Source organism: Perissodus microlepis, chromosome 2 (genome assembly GCF_051167445.1).
Source record: "Perissodus microlepis isolate ML-2025 ecotype Zambia chromosome 2, ASM5116744v1, whole genome shotgun sequence".
Lineage (NCBI taxonomy): Eukaryota > Metazoa > Chordata > Actinopteri > Cichliformes > Cichlidae > Perissodus > Perissodus microlepis.
The window spans coordinates 6,485,582-6,505,324 of NC_140462.1; the positions used below are offsets into that span (position 1 = coordinate 6,485,582).

A 19,743-nucleotide genomic window follows, 5' to 3' on the forward strand; every position below is an offset into this window, starting at 1 on the left:
CTGTGTGTGTGCGTGCGTGTATATGTGTGCATGTACATGTGTGCGTCAAGGCCACATTTGCCCGTTTGTTTGTTTAACAGAATCTTAAGCTTAGTAAAAAAATAAAAAAATAAATAGATAAATGCTTAAAACATGTCCTACTTCAGGAAGACAGATGATCACAGGCTCATTACAGGACTTCCAAAAAGTCTATGCAAACTCAAAGCTTGTGGAGGACATCAGAGAGATATTAGTAACAGTGGTTGTTCTGCAGCATCTGTACATGAAAGACACAACAGAGAATTTAAGCTGAAGGAGCCTGGAAGCAGCAGCTTCGCCTCCCACACAAACAAACACTTGTAAATCACCAAGTCTTTTATACTCATTCGTCATTCCCCTCCAACCTCCCTGCTTTGCGACACATATTTCTCTAGAGCCTCTCTAATTCTGCTCGCCTCTAGTGATTGAGTGGGACTGAGGACGATTACATTTCTTTCATTTTTTTTTTTTTTTTGAAAATCTCTAACCGACTTGCTTGTAGCATGGCAGTGGGCTGCTGCGGCTTGGCCAGAACACCGTGTACTGACATAAGTATTCTCGCCGTTAATTCGAAGGCTGCCACAGAGTTCTGTTGCCTAGCAACCACGTAGTGGGATGCAGGGGAGGTGTGCTGCTGAGGACCAAGGTAGACGGGCTCTGATCACACTCTCATCAGGGGCCATCAGCCTGCCAAAGGCCATCTTCTCAGCAATGTGTTGGTAATAATGATGACCGTGGTGATTCACTGATGAGTGCGCTCCACAGAGCAAAAAAACAGGATGCATCATAGATACCGTGCCTGCAGAGCAACTAACAGTGTTAAGTCTCCTGAGTGTGGCAGGATATCACATTTTACGAACCCGTAAGAGGTGTTGGAATTCATTTATTTCGCAAAAACAGGCAGAAAGCAAAAAAGAAAAAGAAGAAAAAAAGCACAAATGGAAAATTAGAAAAGACAGTTTATAAACATTTCTTTTGGAATGTTAGCTACGTAAAGCCATATGTCTCTTTCTCTCTATATATGTATCTATATATAGTTATATATAGATATATATAGATATATATAGATAGATATAGATATATATAGATACATATAGTTTATATCTTTTTAAAAATAGTTTATATGGTTTGCATTCTTCCATCCCAACAGTTTCCCCTGCCTGAAGGGGATGATCAGACAAGTTGGCTTAACTTTCAGCTACAAGTGTCCATTCTTTAGGGATCATTTAGATTCCATTTTCTGCCCAAACTCCTTGATGGTGTCCGTGGCCTTGCCCGCAGCTTTTCCTATGGCTGCTTGAGTCTGCCTGCTGGTTTCTTCAGCAGCTTTGATAAATCAGAGCAGAACAGAAGAGAAGTAAGTTAAGCAACAAATCCTCTAATATTCAGCTAATATTCAATTGGATAGAGTTGAATAAAAGATATTCAACTAATATTTTCACAGTGCATTCATTTGTGTGATTGTCAAATATGATATTTCTCCACATTTCAAATTTTCTAATTACCTGAGGATTTAGTTCTAAAACTAATTTTAAACAATATAAAATTTGCATTTTATTCATACTGTTATAATAATTCCAATATTTCTATTTTGACTGCATTCATTTTTACAATTCATGTTTCCTTCTAACTGCTCTGCTTTTATTAGCAATTAAACATCTGATTTGGCAGTAATATGACTGACAGCTTGTGTCTGCAATCCATGCCTCAATAAACACCAACTAATGTTTGCATTACAGTATATGATGCTAGAAAGAAGGAATGTGCGCCTTACCTGTGTTGACTGTTTCTTTGGAGGAGTCTGCCACCTGCTGCACGGCTTCCTCAGCTGCCTGCACTGGAAACGCATCACAGGTTTTTAAAGTGACTGACAGTTTTTAAACTTCATTTTACTGCAAAACCTCTTAGAAAGAAAAATAAAATGCTGTATTAATTGCAGTACAACTCTCTTGATTCCAGGTCTGATGTCGATCGCATCACCTTGTAGCCACTGGTCTGTACCTGCAGTGTCTGTGACTCCTTTAGCGGCTGAGTGGCTCGTGCTTTTCAGGCCCTCAAAGGACTTCTTGAATGATGCCATGGCTCCTGTCTTTGTCCCTGCAGCTTCCACACACCCTTCTGGCCTGAGAGCGGCAGGAGCAGCTGTTTAATACCCTCGGCTTGAGCCCAGCACCACCGAGCCTGCACGTTCCAGCTGGATTAACCAAAACAAAACCCACCCAAAGAGGCACGATCAGACTGGAATCCCAAATATGGCACCATTGTGCCAATGGCCAGAGCCTACTCAGCAGATTTTACACATCCTTTAATCAAACCCCAGACAAGAGTGAGCAAAAAAGATAAACATGCGAGGGCAACGCATAATAGATTCTTATTGAGGTCAACTTTAGAAAAGATTTAAAATGCGATGAGCGATCAGCGCAGTAAATGAGTTTGCACATTATTAAACAACGCTAACAAATGTGTGTTTTTTTTAACCTTTTATTTACAGAGGATTTGTATGTCTGGCTTAACATGTAACCCTTTATATTGACAAGTCCTGCAATTTAAAGCACATATTGATATGACAACCATTATGACTCCAAGACGTAATATATTGACTTTAACTTGATAAAATCTTCAGTACACACAAACAAACACACACACACACATACACACACCCACACAAACAAACAAACGTGTACACTCTGTCAGTTTCTAACAGATAGTTTACTGGAATGATTTCACAAGCAATCATAAAGATACAATGTAAAAAACTCTTACTTCAAGAAACGTTCAAATTAAACTTCCAAAGAAATGCAAAAAGAAAAATAGAATTCCACAAACAGGCATTGTCGACACTTAGGAGGATATTATTGTATTCATATCTGCTTGCAACCGGTCATATTTATTTTTTACCACTCCCAATGTCTCATTGGAAGATGATGAACATCTATTGCACATTTCTAAATACAGATACACACAAGTACAAAGTCACAAGCCCTGGTTCTGGTCTCATTTCATTGGGAGGGAATCAAGGAAATGAGACCGTGAGGACAAATCCTACATCTCAATAAATACCTACACCCAACACATTACATTAAGAACATGACATTTACAATATATAATAATAAAAGATTTGTCTCGAAGGAAGAACATTTTTCAGTGGGAATGCTTGTCTTTTTTATTGTTTTTTCTTTTTTTTTTTGCAACAGGAATATAATTGTAATAGTTTCCGCATTTGTCCTTTTTATTATTAGAAATATTATTGTGCTGCTGGTTGGACGGTGGCTTCGACTGATGCTCTTATGCTTCTGGCTCGTAGTCCTGGCTCTCCTGGGGAAAAGAAGAACAAGTTTTTTATGAGGATGGCCAGTAAAATTTGCAGCACACAGAAGCTCTAAAGGTAAATCTACATCTAAAATAATATTCAGCTTTAATGTGATTTAAAAGAATATATGATACAGAGGTTATTAGTCTCAGCAGACGGTAATGACGTCACTTTGTTGAAGCTGAGCTCATCTGTTCCTTCAGTGCTTCTCTCAAGCCTGCAGAGGGCAGCACAAGACTGCACTTACATCGAGGACGCGCATCGTGAGCACACTCTCCATATCCTTGCAAGCCTGCACACGCCTCCACCACACATGATCATAAAAAAATAAATAAATAACACAGCCTCCAACAGTCTTATGTCATCTAATGTATTCACAAAGCCTTGAGTGATACTGGATGACACAGATTTTTTTTCAGATCCTCCCAGTGATGGCTTCGTTCACTTTGCAGCACTCAGACTCCATATTTACAGCAATGCAGGGAGACCCTGACATTACCCACAATGCATGAAGGCAGAGAGCGTCATCACCACACCCATTCAGACCGAGCTTGCACACCGCTGGTGTAGCAAAAGATGGGGGAGGGGAAAGAGACACGGAGGAGTAGGAGAGAGATGGGAGGAGAGAGGAGGACAAGGATGATACACATCCGTGGAGAAATTCACTTTGAATTTGGATCTCAGGGAACGCCTCGGGTTTACTCCTTTTCCCAACTAGTGCAAGACTCCACTGATGCAAAGGACTATCAAAGTAAACGCACAGAATATATTATCATTGGAAATCACATAAAATCTCAAAATAAGTCTTATTTCACCCGCTTCAGAAAATGTATATACTCAGTGGCAATAACACAGGATCAGTGCTCTCATACTAGCACAATCAGCCCTTTGACATTATGTACACTGTATGATATTTTTATATGCTACCATCGCTATTTAAAATCTGTACTCAAAGCCATCAGTGCTGCACAGTTTGTCTCACCCCTGACAGCCAAATTCCAAAAATAACCATCTGTGTCAGACTCACATACCTCCTTCGTGCACACGGACACACACCCAACGCTCAGTGAAAGTAGGTGGTGCTATATTCACTGTACTAGCTGCGTGGCAATTGGCTTGTTAAGTCCTCCGTTATCATTTCCACAGAAAGGAAAAATTACCTCAGCGTGAGCTGTAGTGTTTGTGTGGGACACAAGTGGAGGGCAAAAGTGGAGTGCCATTGAAATCCAATACAGCTAAAATGTGTATCCATGCAGAGCTCGTGAATACTGATGAACCTCAATCTACTGTAAGTGAATGGACTCATCTCTGCCTGATGTCCACTACTCCACAGTTTTTTTTAAAGGGTTTTACACAAAAATGATCTGTAATGTAATTATAGTCCAATTCAAAAGCTGATTCTTGTGATACTTTGATGCCAGAGCAGAGCCATGCGTGCACTTTGCGTATTGTAGGCTGATTACCTGCTGGGACTCATCATATGTCTCCCCTTCTGGCTCCAGCATTGCCTCTCCCTGGCCCTCCATGGCCTCCTGCCCATACTCCTCAGGCTAGAAAATGAGACAAACATAAAGAGATACAGAGAAGGAAAGATTTACAGAAACAGAAGCAATCATACAGATACGTCGTCATTTATACACTGTCAGCCTATTTGTTTTACCATCCGGGAATTCTCAAAAATGACATTTCTTAATGCTCTTTCAAGGCACAGTTAAACTGGTAATAATTAAATCATAAAACGTACTGTAAGTATAGCCGTACAGTACCATTTTTTCTTAATTTTGGTTGTCTGTTCTGCAAAAGACAAGGCTGAGAAAACCAAATTTCTTGGTTTGTCCAATTTCTCAACTCTCTGAGTCTAGAAATCACTTCTGAACAATTAGACAACCTTGTGGGATTTTAGCTGAAGAGCTCTATGGGTGATACAATTGCTCTGCCTGACTCACTACTTTGAAACTTTTTAATGGACTGCAATAGAGTTTTCTTTAGATATTTTGTCCCCTACAGATTGACAGAATCCCATAAAAAACATCAATCTGAGTCGTATGTTGTGCTTCATGAAACAACCCTGTGACAGTGTATTGAAGGTAAAAAAATCTTTCTGGAAAGTCAGAACCTTCATAATATAATATAATATAATATAATATAATATAATATAATATAATATAATATAATATAATATAATATAATATAATATGAAAGACTCCAACAAACAGCCAGAAGCAACAAACAAAACATTTGTCCTGTTAACATATTTAGCCAGCGTTTTCCATGAAGTAGGGACTTGCTCTATTTTTGAGCGAGATTTGTTTGACAGTGTGAGCATAACATTTAAGAACCCTAAACGAAGATGGTGATCAACTGCTTGAAATGAGCACATTCTAAAGAGTATATGCTATATATGAGTTTGTGGCATGATTCTGACTGTAGCTTTTTGGCCATACAGAGCTGTTAGTATGGATTTAAAGTCTTGGTCTTGTTGCAAATCTATTGCAGACACTGAGCTGTGTGACTGGAGTGTGAGGAAAAGGCTGGCACAGTGTGCAGACAGAAAAGTCCATTAATCTGTCAGTACTTCCTTCTTACGGAACCACCCCGCGGCACAAACAAAACTGTCTCTTTCTTCCACTTAAAAGTGAATTTCAAAAAAGAATTACTTTCTAAAACAGCCCTTCTCGATGGTGGGTAGTAGTAAACTCACTCAAACAGGAACAAAACAGGAGAAAAATATCAAATTTGATGGGGACTATTTTCAGCTGTGGGGAACACACACCTGAGCGATACTTGTTTGTAAGATCACATCACTGCTGTTTTGCTTTACCAGCAATAAGAAAAGAAATCTGTATAACACAGGTGTAACACTATGGTTTGTGTGGACATACGACATGTGATGAGTGCTTCTAAGAGCTTTCTTAAACAGATAAAGCTCCACTGAAACAAAGCTAGTGGGTCAGCACCACACATTTATTTTTAAACCCAGCACTAATCAAGTCAATTAGGTCAGGAAAGAACAGCCTGTAATCCTGTGTGCTGTATCAGGCTTGTTATTGCTGTATGCCCACCAACACGATTAGCATGGTCGAGGTTGCACAATGGGAAAACTATCGCTAGGACAGCCCTAATCAGATGGATCATTGCCTGAGAAAAAGTGAACATGAAATAGACTGTTTGCATCTGTATTTCTGATTGGTCACGAATTTTAATTCAGTCAAGGATAAGACAAGGCAAGGCTTTTATAAAATGTTATAAAATGTTATAAAATGTGACACCTGAATGGGTTGTGCAAGGGAAATTTTGTGATTAGAGGCCAACAGAGCTAAAACTGAACTCAAAAAGTAGCTGTGTGCATTTGATCACAGTGTCAACAGTTTAGCAGTCTGTTGTGAGGGTGCTGAAATGAGGAGCTTTATCACTCAGATAACGCCTTCGAGAAGCCTATTAGAGCAGGCTGTCAGATTTACTAGATTAGCGAGTCAGTGGAGAGGGTCCAGCTCTGAGTGATGAAGGCTTAGGACCGGATGAGGACCTCACTGTGTCACTGACAGTCTGACAGAGATAGACAAAATGTCAACATACTGACAGCGCATCTCCAGGTCATTAAAAGGGAAGGAAAACAATAGAAAAGAAGCATCTTAACACAGCATGTGCCACTCAAATGTCCAAACTTTGCTATAAGCAGGTTTCACCACTGCTGTGTCAAGTCAGCTTGATTTTGTGCCTTTCCCTGCATAATAATATCAGAGTGCCTAAAAAAATGATAAAAACAGGGGATAGAAGGGGTGACACTGAGGTCAATGGGCAAGAGCATTCGGTGATGTTAGTGGGGGTAGGGCATTAATGGAAAAGCAGTGTTTGCTTTAAGAGAGGTGATAGTCCCACAGAGAGATTGTTTCTGTCATAAGACACCTGAACAGTGATCTGCATCCTTAATAATCATTGAATGCAGCTCTGTGTGCAGAGCAGACTGCAGAAGTCCTCTTCAATGAAATGAGTATATAGCAACAAAGCCCAAGTCTATTTCAGTCATCTCCAATTTTTTCTTTTATAATAACTGTATAAAAGCAATTGCCAGTGTAGTATTCATCCTCAGCAGATGGAAAACTATTCCTCTAAACCAAAGACATGAGCAAACTCGTGCAGACAGGAAACATAAATTTAGTACAGTGCATGCTTTTGCTGACAGTGGCAGAATGAAACAGTCCAAATGCACACTAGTAATTCTGTTTGGAAGTGACATGCAGATTCATCAGATTTGACCCTGCTGTCTAAATCTGGCTCTGCTGTCATCACGATCCTATCCAGGCTTTTATGAGTGCAACTTGGCGCAAGTTGCCAGCTCTAATTGAGGCATACGTTTGGAACAGATTTTTGTTTTCCACTTGTTTTCCGGCACATGTGCAGACCTAAATAAAGCCCGGTCACTTATAAGAGTAAGTTGCTGCATTGTTAGCGCACACTGGGTAGTTTGTCATAATATGAATATCTTTAAGGGTACACCCCACTAGTAATGCACGTTCAGTTTGATTTACTCATTGAATGCCAAACAACCTGTAAAAACTGTACAGAATTCCTTCTAAAGATATCCAATCTCAGCTTGTGCTCAAAGGTCAAATTTCCATAAAAAGCCAGTTTTTCAAAGCAAAGTTAAGTTGGCAGACATACATGGATAAGAGAATGCATCATAGGAAAATTGAGGCTTCCGTACTTTTGGACACTTAAGTCCAAGTCTCTTAAGTCCACCAATATTGTAGAAATGCACTGCTGTATTGTAGCAATAAAGCTTGATAAAGAATAACATAAAAAGTAAGGTATATCATAAATAAATGTTTTAAGTGTGTCCTATTAATCTTATAATGGATGCCTTCTAAATGCAAATGTTATTTTCTTTTTTAAATTTTATGCTTTATTTTGCAGGAATTATGCAAGCTGAAGTTTTTTTTTGTTTTAATGAAAAAAAAAAGAATTTAAAGACTTATGACATTCATATAATAGTTAAAAATTTTTTTTACAGCACTCGTTTTAATGCAATACTGATCCCACATAAGGCAACAATGCTGTACTCCTAATTCAAGTTCACAGGTAATTTATTTCCTGTGTGTCTAAACACTATGCAGTGCTGCTATTCTGCCTCACTGCAGGCAACAAAGCAACGTGTGACACTGTAAGGACGTGCAGCACATACGTTCATGTCAGCTGGGAACTCGTCCTTCTTCACCAAGCCGGTAGCAGCGACGATGTTCCCGACAGCTCCGGTGGTCTTTTCAGCCACTGCAGACACACACACAAACACACACACATAGTGAGAGAGAGAGAGAGACAAATGCAGATAGATTAAAAAGATGCATGACCATGGTCCTCCATTGCTTCTTATGTCACTACTGGACATAACAACCACTTACACATGACAAATTAGCCGTTTTCCAGTTATCAGTAGTATTTTACTACTGTAATGAAACCAGGCTTCGAACTCCAGTTAACAGAAATTTAAAGAGGTAACGAGCAGATGGGAAACTCACCTGTGCCCACGCTGTCTTTGGCCTTGCTACCTGAATTGAGAAAAAGCAAACTGTAGTCAGAAAAGGCACAGATTCTTTTACAAATAATTAACTATTTGAAATTTGGAGATTCGTTTTCTTTGTGTGAATGTGTGTGTGCGTATGCGTGTGTAAGTGCTATAACTTTACACTTCTCTGATGCTAATGACAAAAGCAATGCAACAAATGGCTTTAATTGAAATCATCAAAATGATTGTCAAGTCTGAATCTGGCTGCCCTTATTATTTGTTAAAATTTGTCATTTTTAAGCGATGTACTTTTCTTTACTACTGAAAAGTTAAAACAAAACAAAACAACAACAACAAAAAAAAACAAAACGAAGAGGGCAACGTCTCTGCAACTAGGTAAGCTCAGTGTTTGCCCAGTGATTGCATTGATTTTTTTTTCTTTTTGCATTTGGCAAAATAAAAAAACTGGTGACCAACTGTTAAACTGTGGTTGTGTGAAAACCCTTAACTTTTGATAACATAGCGATTGCGCAGATCAGCTGGTGGTAAACAACCTCCCTCCAAACAGTTGTGGTGTGACTCAGATTGGCTGCAATCACTCTCAGACAGATTGGCAATTGTTTGCAAATCATTTTTATCTATTTAATAAAAGCAGGCAGATAAGCAACATGCTGCAATCAGTCTGCACTGATGAGTGCAACTCATCTGCAACACATCTCTTTTCAGTAGGGCACTCAACCCAGCTGACCGTACTCTGTATATATTCCTATACAGAAGCAATCATTCGTATCATTTTGCAATTAAATCATGGTTCTACAGCAATTACATCACTATTTGTGGAAGATTCTGAGTCTCTGCGTTTGTACATGGCAACAGAGGTGTGATTTTTGATTGTTTATTTGATTTAATTGTCATATTATAACAAATAAATTGCACACAGTTGCTAACTTGACCACATTTGCGAACTAACAGCACACTGACTCCATCCTGTTCCCTTTTTATTGCATCTTGATGCACCAAGATCCCTTTGAAGACAGCAACTGACTGCAGCTGGTCGCAGACCCGCCCCTGGTCGTCGACGCAACTGTTGCAAAGGCAATGAGATCACAGGTTCACTGCACATGCTTGCACTAATTTGGTCACACTGCAGTCTCCAGCCACTGTTTTCCTACTGTGACTGTAGCATTATCCACCTGATAGCACAGTTCCTAATATACTGTTGTTCCAGTGCTATATGTCGACATGACAAAAAGCTGCAGTAAGTTCCAGAGTCCAGAAAACCTCTTGTGATAAACTGAAATTGAATTAACATGATTACATTTGGACCATCACCGCCAACCAATTACTTTTCATAAATACTGTAATATCATTTTTGTTTATCTTTCACTGTTTGCCTCAGGTCCTGGAAAACAGTGGTGGATACAGTAGTCGGGCTTCTTGGTTTATTGTAAGGACTTATTAAACCACAACCAAGCCACTGTTCAGTCCTCTGATCCATATTCTTTGGCAGTTGTCATCCATCTACACACTGTACTCCATCATGCTATTGGGGCAATCTACTGCAGGCCCCATCCAGTTCTGATCACTCAAGCCCTGTCATCCTCTTTATTGTGCAACAGTCAGTGGACTTATTGGTCCCCGAGGGCCTTTAAAAACCAACAAAAAAGAGAAGAAATAATGAAGTACAGAAACCACTCTTCAAAAGGCGAGCCTCAAAGCAAAGCATACAGTACATCTGAGTGATGCCTCCATTTAAGTTTGGCTTTGGTAAATTGCAGCTATTGCGCAATGGAGCACAAATGGAAGATAGCTGCAGGTGTGATTGCCAAATGATATTAGAATTATTATTCTTCACAAACTGACTTTGGATATTTTTAGACTACGGATTCAACAAAACATCTGCAACATTTTCCATCATCAGAAAAAAAGGGTTGATAATGATTTCTTGTAGTGTTTAAGTAAAAAAAAAGAAAAGAAGGACGGAACAAATTAGCACTAACGAAATGATATAATTGAAACCGATTACAGATAAACGCTATTTTTTTGAACTGCAAATGTTAGCAAAAGCGATAACTGTGTAAACTAAATTTCCATATGGTTGGACTGATGCTGTGTGACTGCAAGGGTCTGCAAAATAAAAACAGTTTTTAATGTGATGCTGTAAAAAAATACTCCTTTGTCATAAAAAATAGGAAACAGATGCTTTATGAATAGCATCCTATACTATAGGGGTTTCTCTTTCCCACCTCTGCTTGCCTTTCTCAGCCTGACTGCTCAGTTCAGGTGGTTGGGTGGTTTGCAGCTGCAGCAGCAGCAGTAGCAGCTGTCAAAAGGTGGGCCACAGTCCTATTAGATCACTCTTACCCCTCCTCCATGAGGGACTGTCAAGCATATCACATACAGCTTTCTAGGGCACCACCATATTCAACAGCAGCATGTAGAACCACAGAGGCACCACAGAAGTGAGCCTTTCCTGCCATTGCGTTAACAAGGACATGATGAAATTGGTTCTGCACATGTTTTGACTACAGTCTGATACGTTTGGTGGTGCTGATCAGTGACAGGGACACTATGCTAAATGTGTAAGATAATGAGATTCCACCGAAATGCGAACACATTTGACAACCTGTGCTGGATGTTGTAACCCATCATATTGTTGCGGAATCAATTATACAAGCTGGTGACTGTAAAACAAGCAGCAGGCCTGTCACTGGAAATTTGGTTCCTCTCACAACAACTCAGCAGCTGACAAAATAAATTCCAAGCAGGCCTGCTCCAGGTCTCCTGAGTCACACTGATCTCCCGACTAATACGTAAGTAACTATTTGTCATCACAAACAAGACGGGGAAAGTTGCAAATGAAGACTGCTGAAGTGCACCTGATAAATCAGTTTGTCGATCAATGGAAACTCATCAGCAACTCTTTTGATTAACAGCGCGAGTCACTTGTGGCATCCTCTACCAGTCGTGAGGATTTGCTGCTCTTCTCATCTTATGTATTCACACAGAGAACACTTTCTGGTTTTTGGTATGTTGATTAAAAGAAAGCAGCCAATCTGAAGACACCAATGTAAATTTTAGAATAAAAGATCATGGAAACTGTACAACTCAAATGAGTAAAATAAGAACAACAGCTGAAAATGTGACTTTTGATTAATTTTTTTTGAGACATTAAATCATCAGATAATCAGCAAAAATGCTGGGATATTAAATCTTAACTGACACCAGTACATAATGAATTACACTGATTACTTGAGTAATTTATTAGCACTACCTTTACAGCATAACAGAAAATGATTTAAATGTTTAAATGTTGAGAAATACCGTATTATCATCCTCCATTGCTACATCTATTTAATTAATGATCGAAACCAAGTGATATAGATTGGGTTAATGATGCAAGCTGCATATCTGACAACTACACTTTAAATCAGCAGACAGATTTGCTTGTTAGTTGCAGGCTGTCAATGACAAGTTAGCCAGCACTGAAAAGCACAAAAAGCAGAGGCCTTTGGTCTGTTTGTCCCTAGGAGGAGACTGCTGACACTGTTTTACAATCTGCTGCTATCCAATCCACAGGCATGTTGCAGGAGCTGCTCCCACCATCAGCTGCCCCACCCCCACTCCTATTTCCATCTCCTTCCCATAACCTAGACAGGACACAAGGACACCCAGATTCCTTGTATCACACACTTCTACATCACAACGAAATACTTTGAAACCGAGTTCACTACTATTATTCTGCTGAAATTGAGAGTCAGGGCTGGATTACTCATTTTTGATACGCTGTGGTATTTTACACCAAATCGGCTTGCAACATTAGAACAAAAATATTGATCAGCTCAGAGGCTGGCTGGTTCATGATACTGCCGCCACTCAAGTGAACGACACTGGATTTATCAAAGGAAGGCACTTGGATGCACTTTCTGCACACAGTGAGCTATGAATAGCTGTAATATTGTCCCCTAACTGTGAACTGAGAACAAACAAAGACAAACATATATAGGCGAACAATGCGTTCAGCCTCCTGCTTGTTTGTTTCCTGTATGAGAGATTTACACAGCTAGTAAGAAGAGCTACTGTATAATTCAACCATTTGTTTCAGGATGTATACTGCAGAACCTAAGTCATAAAATATTCCTTGAGCTTTTCTACAGCTGCTCCTGCATGTAGCGGGACGATAACGGGCGTGTGTACAATTTGCATGCAAATAATCTGCAAGCATACATTTGTGATCATCTTACCTACAAACATGACTCCTTCCTTTGTCTTTTCAGCAGCAACTGCAACTCCTTCCTTGGTCTTCTCTGCAGCCACAGCCATCCCCTCTTTCGCTTTAGACAAACCCTTCATAAACACATCCATCTTGGCCAAGCTACTGTGGAGAGAAGCACCATTAGCTGATGTCAGTCAATGTGCAGCCTTTGTCTTATTTATATACATTTAAAGCCTCATTATTAATACGGGAGGGTAATTATTTTATTCCCATCCATTTTTTATGAACCTTTATATATTCCAGTCTAATAATAGAGCATACATTATGAGAAGAGAAGGCAGTACCGCCTCCTGTGGTGGATCGTGACAGCCACACTCCAGCCATCAGGCTGTAGTAAAAACCTTCTGTTCACTCATGCATTCAACCCCATTTTTCTCCCCCTCACACCCTCCTCGATGCATGAAATATTCAGAGGTAAAAATATTTCAATGAAATGGTTAACCCAGCAGGCAACTCATTAATTATTGCTCGTCTGTAACGCTACTCTTAGTGGCAGAAAGATGACAGGATGACTGCGCCAGGCCCCCTTTTTTTAAAGGACTGCACGGCGTATTACGATAGAAGGTGGCATCTATTTCCAAGAGCTACATGGCGTTGCTGGGGGAAGGGAAACGCGGTGTAAGCTAGGATTTCTGCACGAATAACGTTTTTAGCGACGAATTGTGTGGTGTGGAAGCGATACGAGGCTGCCCGATTACACGCGGGGGGCACATCGCGATGAAGCAGACTAACAGCTGGCATTCTTCATTCTGGCGTTAAACACGTCCCTCCGAGTCCCATCCTGGATGCTGCAGGTCAAGGATGCAACATCCATGATTAAAATATGCACCAGTTCACGTCGACCGAATCCCACGTTCACATTCCGCCCCTGGCTTTTGTGTCTTTTGTACGTGCATTATCTTCCACGTACAAACAAACAGTACACAGAAAAAAACATATGACGATCATTACTAGTATTATTTTTTTTAATGCATTTAATAGTATTTCAAGCAGGGTGCAAACATTCCAGTGACGACGCTCACATACATGGCTCTCAAACGGAGGTGACCTCTATATGTTCAGGAATAATAATAATACTGGATTAAGCAGTAGAAGAACGTGTTCTTACCTATTTACAAATAGCCTTCGACTTGTCCCCTTCTGATACAGTCGCCACAGTCGAGTCAAACTACCGTCTAAATGGGAGATATCTTCAAATGATCACTAGGTGGGCCTTCCTCGGGCAGATCTCCACCAACAGGGACGGCCCCCTTCACAGTGCGGCTGAGACGATCACGCCCCCCCCCCCCCCCCCCCCCCCCCTCCTCTCTCCACCATTGCCTATTGATCCCCTCATATGTCACAGCAAGGAAAAAAGGGCCACTCCACGTCACCTCGCCCACTTTTTTTTTTTTGCAATAGTTACACCATGTGTCATTAGGACAATAAATACATGAAAATCTACGTTTCTTCTCTGGACATACTACATACTCTGCTGAGCATATCTATCTATCTATCTATCTATCTATCTATCTATCTATCTATCTATCTATCTATCTATCTATCACTTTCTGTTTGTGAACTTTTATTAAATGAAAAACTGCTAGAACTCAGTTTTTCTATAGCTGGTCTCCGTTTTTCATTTAACTGCTGGAACATCTCACCTTCCACTTATCCAAGAGCCATTCTGACTTGTATTAATACCCAGTTAACAATCGCCAGAATATGTTTTTAATTCCCTATAAATTACACATCTTTAACATAAAGAACAAGACAATATGATGCAAATTTCAGTGGATTAAATAATAACACGGCTAATCAAATACAATTTGAATATTAAAAATTAGTTATATGTAAAAAAAATAAAATAAAACCTTTGCTTATCTGTTGTTTTTTCTACATGTTAAGCAGAGGCACCATTGGCTTGTATATTTTGGATGCAATTAACCTGCAAATTTAAAAATCTGCCATAATCTTACCGGAAAATGGCAGGTTTGACCTATTTTAATATATGAGCTTTATATATAATAGGTCAAAATATTTTTTATGCAATTTGCATACCTTTGTACTCTTATTTGTACTGTTTAAACTATAACATGTACCCGAAGTGTTTTATTTGCTGTACTGCACACCACAGTCTGGCATATAACCATTTAAAATGCCTTAAGTGACAAATGTAACCACATATTGTGCTTTATGGATTTCTGCAACTTCAGCTGTAACTGTTTTCTGCATTCAGCTCACTTACAGTAATCTCAGATTATCTCAGATAGATAAAATAGACTCTTGTCTGTAATCTAACCATTTCTTTGGCATATTGGCATGCTATGTGCAACACGAGTGTGATGTCAGGGTGATACCACTTCGTACGAGAGGTAGGGGTGGACTGATTCATGGTGATGCTTAATGAGATCGTGCCCTATTTACCAGAAACATAAAGAATAAAGTTCATTATATTCTCATAAGTAAAACATTTTTAATGTGGAACTAATTACTGTGAAAAGTAACTCAACAGGACGACTATCACGTGTGTCTTAGTATAACTGTTTTTTTTTCTTCATTTAATTCAATTATTTTTTATTTTATCATGGATGTTCGGATTTTATGACTACAGCAAAAGATCCTCAGCCAATCAGAGTCACGATGACCTCAGATGGAGTCATGATTTTCCTCGAGCAGTATATGAAGCATGGTGCACTAAACTGCATAAGTGGTCGTTGGATTTCCTTTTTATTTAGGCAATTCACAGGCACAATTTAGGGGGGAAGGGGTTAAACACCACCCCTCCCCTTTTACCCCCCTTTCTGACGTATTTGCGCTGACGCGATTCATGTTGTAATGGGAGAAAGATTGCGAAATCCTCCTCCCCCCTCCTTCATCCCGAGAACCCCCCACCCCCATTCTGAGGAAATCCCACATAGCCGCATCTCTTTGAATCGTCCAGCTCTCTCACGTTTGTTCTCGGCTGTGGCTTCTGTGAGAAGGTGACCCATAAAGAGCCCGCAACGCATAATCAAACAGTAAGGTTATCTCCTCCCACAACTTACGAACTACACCATTTAATGTGCGATCTACTCCTCAGTTTTAAAAAAACAAACAAATAAATAAAATTCTGTCCTTATGTTCAAGAGTCACGGGATGGTGCTGTCCGTGGTGCTGAAGGGAATCTCTGTCCATGGTGCTGAGCTGCTTCAGTCAGTATTGACACAGCCCCGGAGGACGTGGTGCAACATAAAAGAGGACATAAACCCCCTTCCAATCATCCACAAACACACTTCAATAATTTTTACATACAGTCAGCCCAGATGTCTTTTTCTCCATTTTGCTTTCAGCCTCAGAGGCTGAGCAGAGGAACTCACGTGTTGGTTTCAGCACATGGCTGTTTGTAAATGTAAGCCCCATCTGCCCTCTTGTGGTCTTAAGGACATTTTCAGCAGCAAACATCTAGGCTGTAGTAATAATTAGCATGTACACTTAAAATAAAAGTATGTAAGCAAGTTACATTCAGCATTAACATTTTGTTACAGATCACTGGAAGGCAGTTTTAAAAAAAATGTTCTGGTAAAATAGATGTCACTCTGTGGTGTGTAAAAATAAAAGCTTAGATTTTGCAGTTCATGTCCAAATATCCACAACAAGAAAGAAAGAAAGAAAGAAAGAAAGAAAGAAAGAAACCCAGTTCTTTCAGGTAAATCAAACCAAAGAATTAAGGTGGCTTTTCTTTTTTACACTAAGTGTTTATAACAAGTGAACATGTTGTTTTCATAATACAGTTTATGCAGTTACATCTGTTTCTATCGGACTGGCTTCATGCATCACAGCCACTGGACACAGCTGAGCCCCAAACACAGAGAGCAGCACAACTTGAGATTCATCTCTTCAAAGAGAAGACGGCCTTGTTGGAGTTGGCAGATTTGAGGCAAGGCTCCTTTTTAAAAGTCCCCGAAGGCTTTATAAAAGTTACCAAATCAACTGACACAGTCAATAAAATGCACAGAGAGGATTTAAGTCAGGTCATATGGCTGATACATGTTTCTTATAACAATGGAGGTGATCATTACTAACTATGTATGTCAGTACTGATCATTTAGTGATTCATATACACTCATATACCTTCTAAAATGACTCATCATCAATCTAACATGTTTGGTTCATGGGTATTAGCATCCAGCAACTGTTATTTCATGCTGACTTGACAGATTTGGTCTGTTGTTGCAATAATTAATTATTTTTAAATACAAAAGCTAATCAGTGCCGCTTGAGCTGTGATGCTAACAGATACAGTCAGACTGGGACTGTGAACAGATTTCACATCTGTGGTCGTGGTGACTAATGACTGTAGGCGTGCTGTTAAAACGGATGCTGAGATGTAAGACCTGCCACTCAACCATACAGGAAAAGACACAGATGCCCCTGTCGTTTAAGCTCACAATAAGGTAGGCACAATGACATTAAGAACTTGTTAATTTCAGTTAATTTCTTTTTTTAAATTAAAATATTAACTTTTTTTTTTTTTACATTACATGTTTTTCTTCCACATTTTTTACTTGTTTTGTTATGGACTGATTTTCATCCCGAAAAGGCACCCCCCCCTCCCTCCCACACACACACACACGAAAACCCCAATCAACCAAACAACAAACAAACAAGACAAAACAATAGAACATATAAAAAGAAAATAATTACCCGACGTAGGACCTTACCTGAGTTTTTCCGTGTTTTGATTACTTGATAGCAAAACTGATGCAACTTCCTAAATGACGAATGTATTAATTAATATTAGATTTCTGCAAATTGAACCAATTAAAGACTGAGTATGAGGGGTTGTACATCTGTGATCTGGAGTGAAACCTGAAGATCTGGGTTCCCTGGGAAGCTGTCTGTTTTGCTTTTTCGTTAATCCAGCTTTGCTCAGTTATCCCAGTAAACACATCACGGTTGGATATACCCCTGATTGGCTCCCCTCAGTGAAAACTTCTGAAAACCCTTCCAGTTAACAGCACTTTAATGAACAGCAGCATGTAACGTCTCCTCTCGGTAGGTTTACCTTATTTAAATAGGAGGAGCTTGCTGTTTGTTGCTAATAAGGGTCCAGTGTTCAGCTTTTGCGAACATGTTTTTTTCCAATCCATTTAACAAATGCCCCTTTACTACACCACATTACCTCGCACGACACTTTCAAGAAAACAGCTCTCATCCTTCGCTGCAGTTTATCTGAATTCAGAATTGTGGAAATTGAATAATATCTGCTCCTTAGCCTGTAAATGTTGCAGAAGACATGCTCACTGCTCACAGAACATTGTGTTTGTACAGCTTTAGTGCCCACAAGTTTATGTGAATGAGTAGCAGGCCGTGTTTGAAGTAGACTGTGCAAGCTCTACAGACCCAGCAGGCCAAAAATAAAGGTGACTCACCATGCGTTATATCCTGGGAAATAAATTGTGACATAAAATGTTCTCTGTGTGCAGCTCCAAAATTGCTAGCACAGTCAGATTTCTCGGCCTCAGTGGGCAGCGGGCCTTTCAGCCCCCAGTGAACCCGGCTTCTTTACGACCCCGGCTCCTGCACGATGCTTTTCCTTTTACAGAGCCATTGAGTAGAGTCAGTCAGTCACAGCAAGCATTATATAATTCTAATCAATCTAAGTAATAAAATGTTGACATAGACTGAGGCCACCATGCAGTTGAAATTTACAGCTGTTTAGACTGCAAGTCATTTCCCTATGGCATGCGCCTACATGCTGCATCCGCCTTCTCAAGCTGAGTGAAAATAAAAGACTGCATGTGAAAGTCTTCAATTCTGAGTTTTACTCCTTCTTTGAAGCAGCTGTGAATGACTGTGTACATTTACTGCATTGGATATTTTGTAGTCTGCCACAAACTGTCAGTAAAAAAAAAGTAGGAGTGTTTGCTGTGGGTCTCTGAGTTGAGAAAAAAAAGCTTGATGTTTTTAAGAATGATGAATAAATCCACGAAGAAGAGTGGCAACACCTCTAGGTGGCAGCAGAGACTGTTTGTCTTCTCAAGGGCTGTGATTACTATTCCCGGCACTAACCAGGGAGCATATCAGCTCAGGACATGCATGAATCGATTCATTCTAATGTATATGCGCCGTTGCAAGGAATTAAATATTTCCTTGTATCTGCCACTCGTCCTCGGCAGCCAGGGTGCGCAGCTGTTAGATGTGGCAGGGATGCTGCTGACATCACCTTGAAAAGCCTTGGCTCTCTGTGTCTCACATCTGCATGTGTAAGAGCAGCAAGTTTAGCGTCAACATCCAAAATGGCACAAGATAAACTCTTGCCTCACAGTCAAGATGGAAGGAAGGAGGAAAGCACATCCTTCGGCTCGAATGGCTTTGTTTATATCACACATAGTGTAACACTGTGGCGTGTTTACAGCTCTTGGATAGGGTTTATGTTCTATTTGTTTTTATCACACAGGTTTGTATTTGTTATACAAAAACTGTGCCAGTAATCACCTATAGCTGTCCATATCTCTTAAGAATACACCCATACTTTTGATAATGTGTGTTAATTTATGTAACATGATATATTTGTATTGACGAGCCTCCATTCATTATGTACATTACACACACGCTGCCTATAGTCAGCTGATTGAACATCGCGGAACGGATCACTGCAGCTGTGAGGTCTCA

At 39.8% G+C, this 19,743-nt stretch overlaps 2 protein-coding genes across 3 annotated transcripts; both read right to left on the reverse strand.

The window, feature by feature from the left end:
* Nucleotides 1–921: 921 nt before the first annotated feature.
* On the reverse strand, nt 922–2,589 carry adirf (adipogenesis regulatory factor). The gene is made up of 3 exons (XM_084942383.1): nt 2,020–2,589; nt 1,793–1,855; nt 922–1,344 (listed from the first exon to the last, which is right to left on the reverse strand). The coding sequence occupies exons 1-3, from the start codon at nt 2,096–2,098 to the stop codon at nt 1,241–1,243; spliced, it is 246 nt and encodes an 81-aa protein (XP_084798509.1). The 5' UTR covers nt 2,099–2,589; the 3' UTR covers nt 922–1,240.
* A 119-nt stretch (nt 2,590–2,708) lies between these two features.
* On the reverse strand, nt 2,709–14,372 carry sncb (synuclein, beta). 2 transcript variants are annotated; one of them, XM_084942371.1, is made up of 6 exons: nt 14,216–14,372; nt 13,076–13,206; nt 8,845–8,874; nt 8,511–8,596; nt 4,792–4,878; nt 2,709–3,333 (listed from the first exon to the last, which is right to left on the reverse strand). In XM_084942371.1, exons 2-6 carry the CDS (start codon nt 13,194–13,196, stop codon nt 3,304–3,306), a joined length of 354 nt encoding a protein of 117 aa, XP_084798497.1. In that variant the 5' UTR covers nt 13,197–13,206; nt 14,216–14,372; the 3' UTR covers nt 2,709–3,303. The 2 variants fall into 2 exon arrangements, with proteins under 2 accessions (XP_084798497.1, XP_084798489.1); XM_084942363.1 differs by having other exon boundaries at nt 13,076–13,209; nt 14,216–14,370.
* Between the last annotated feature and the right edge of the window lie 5,371 nt (nt 14,373–19,743).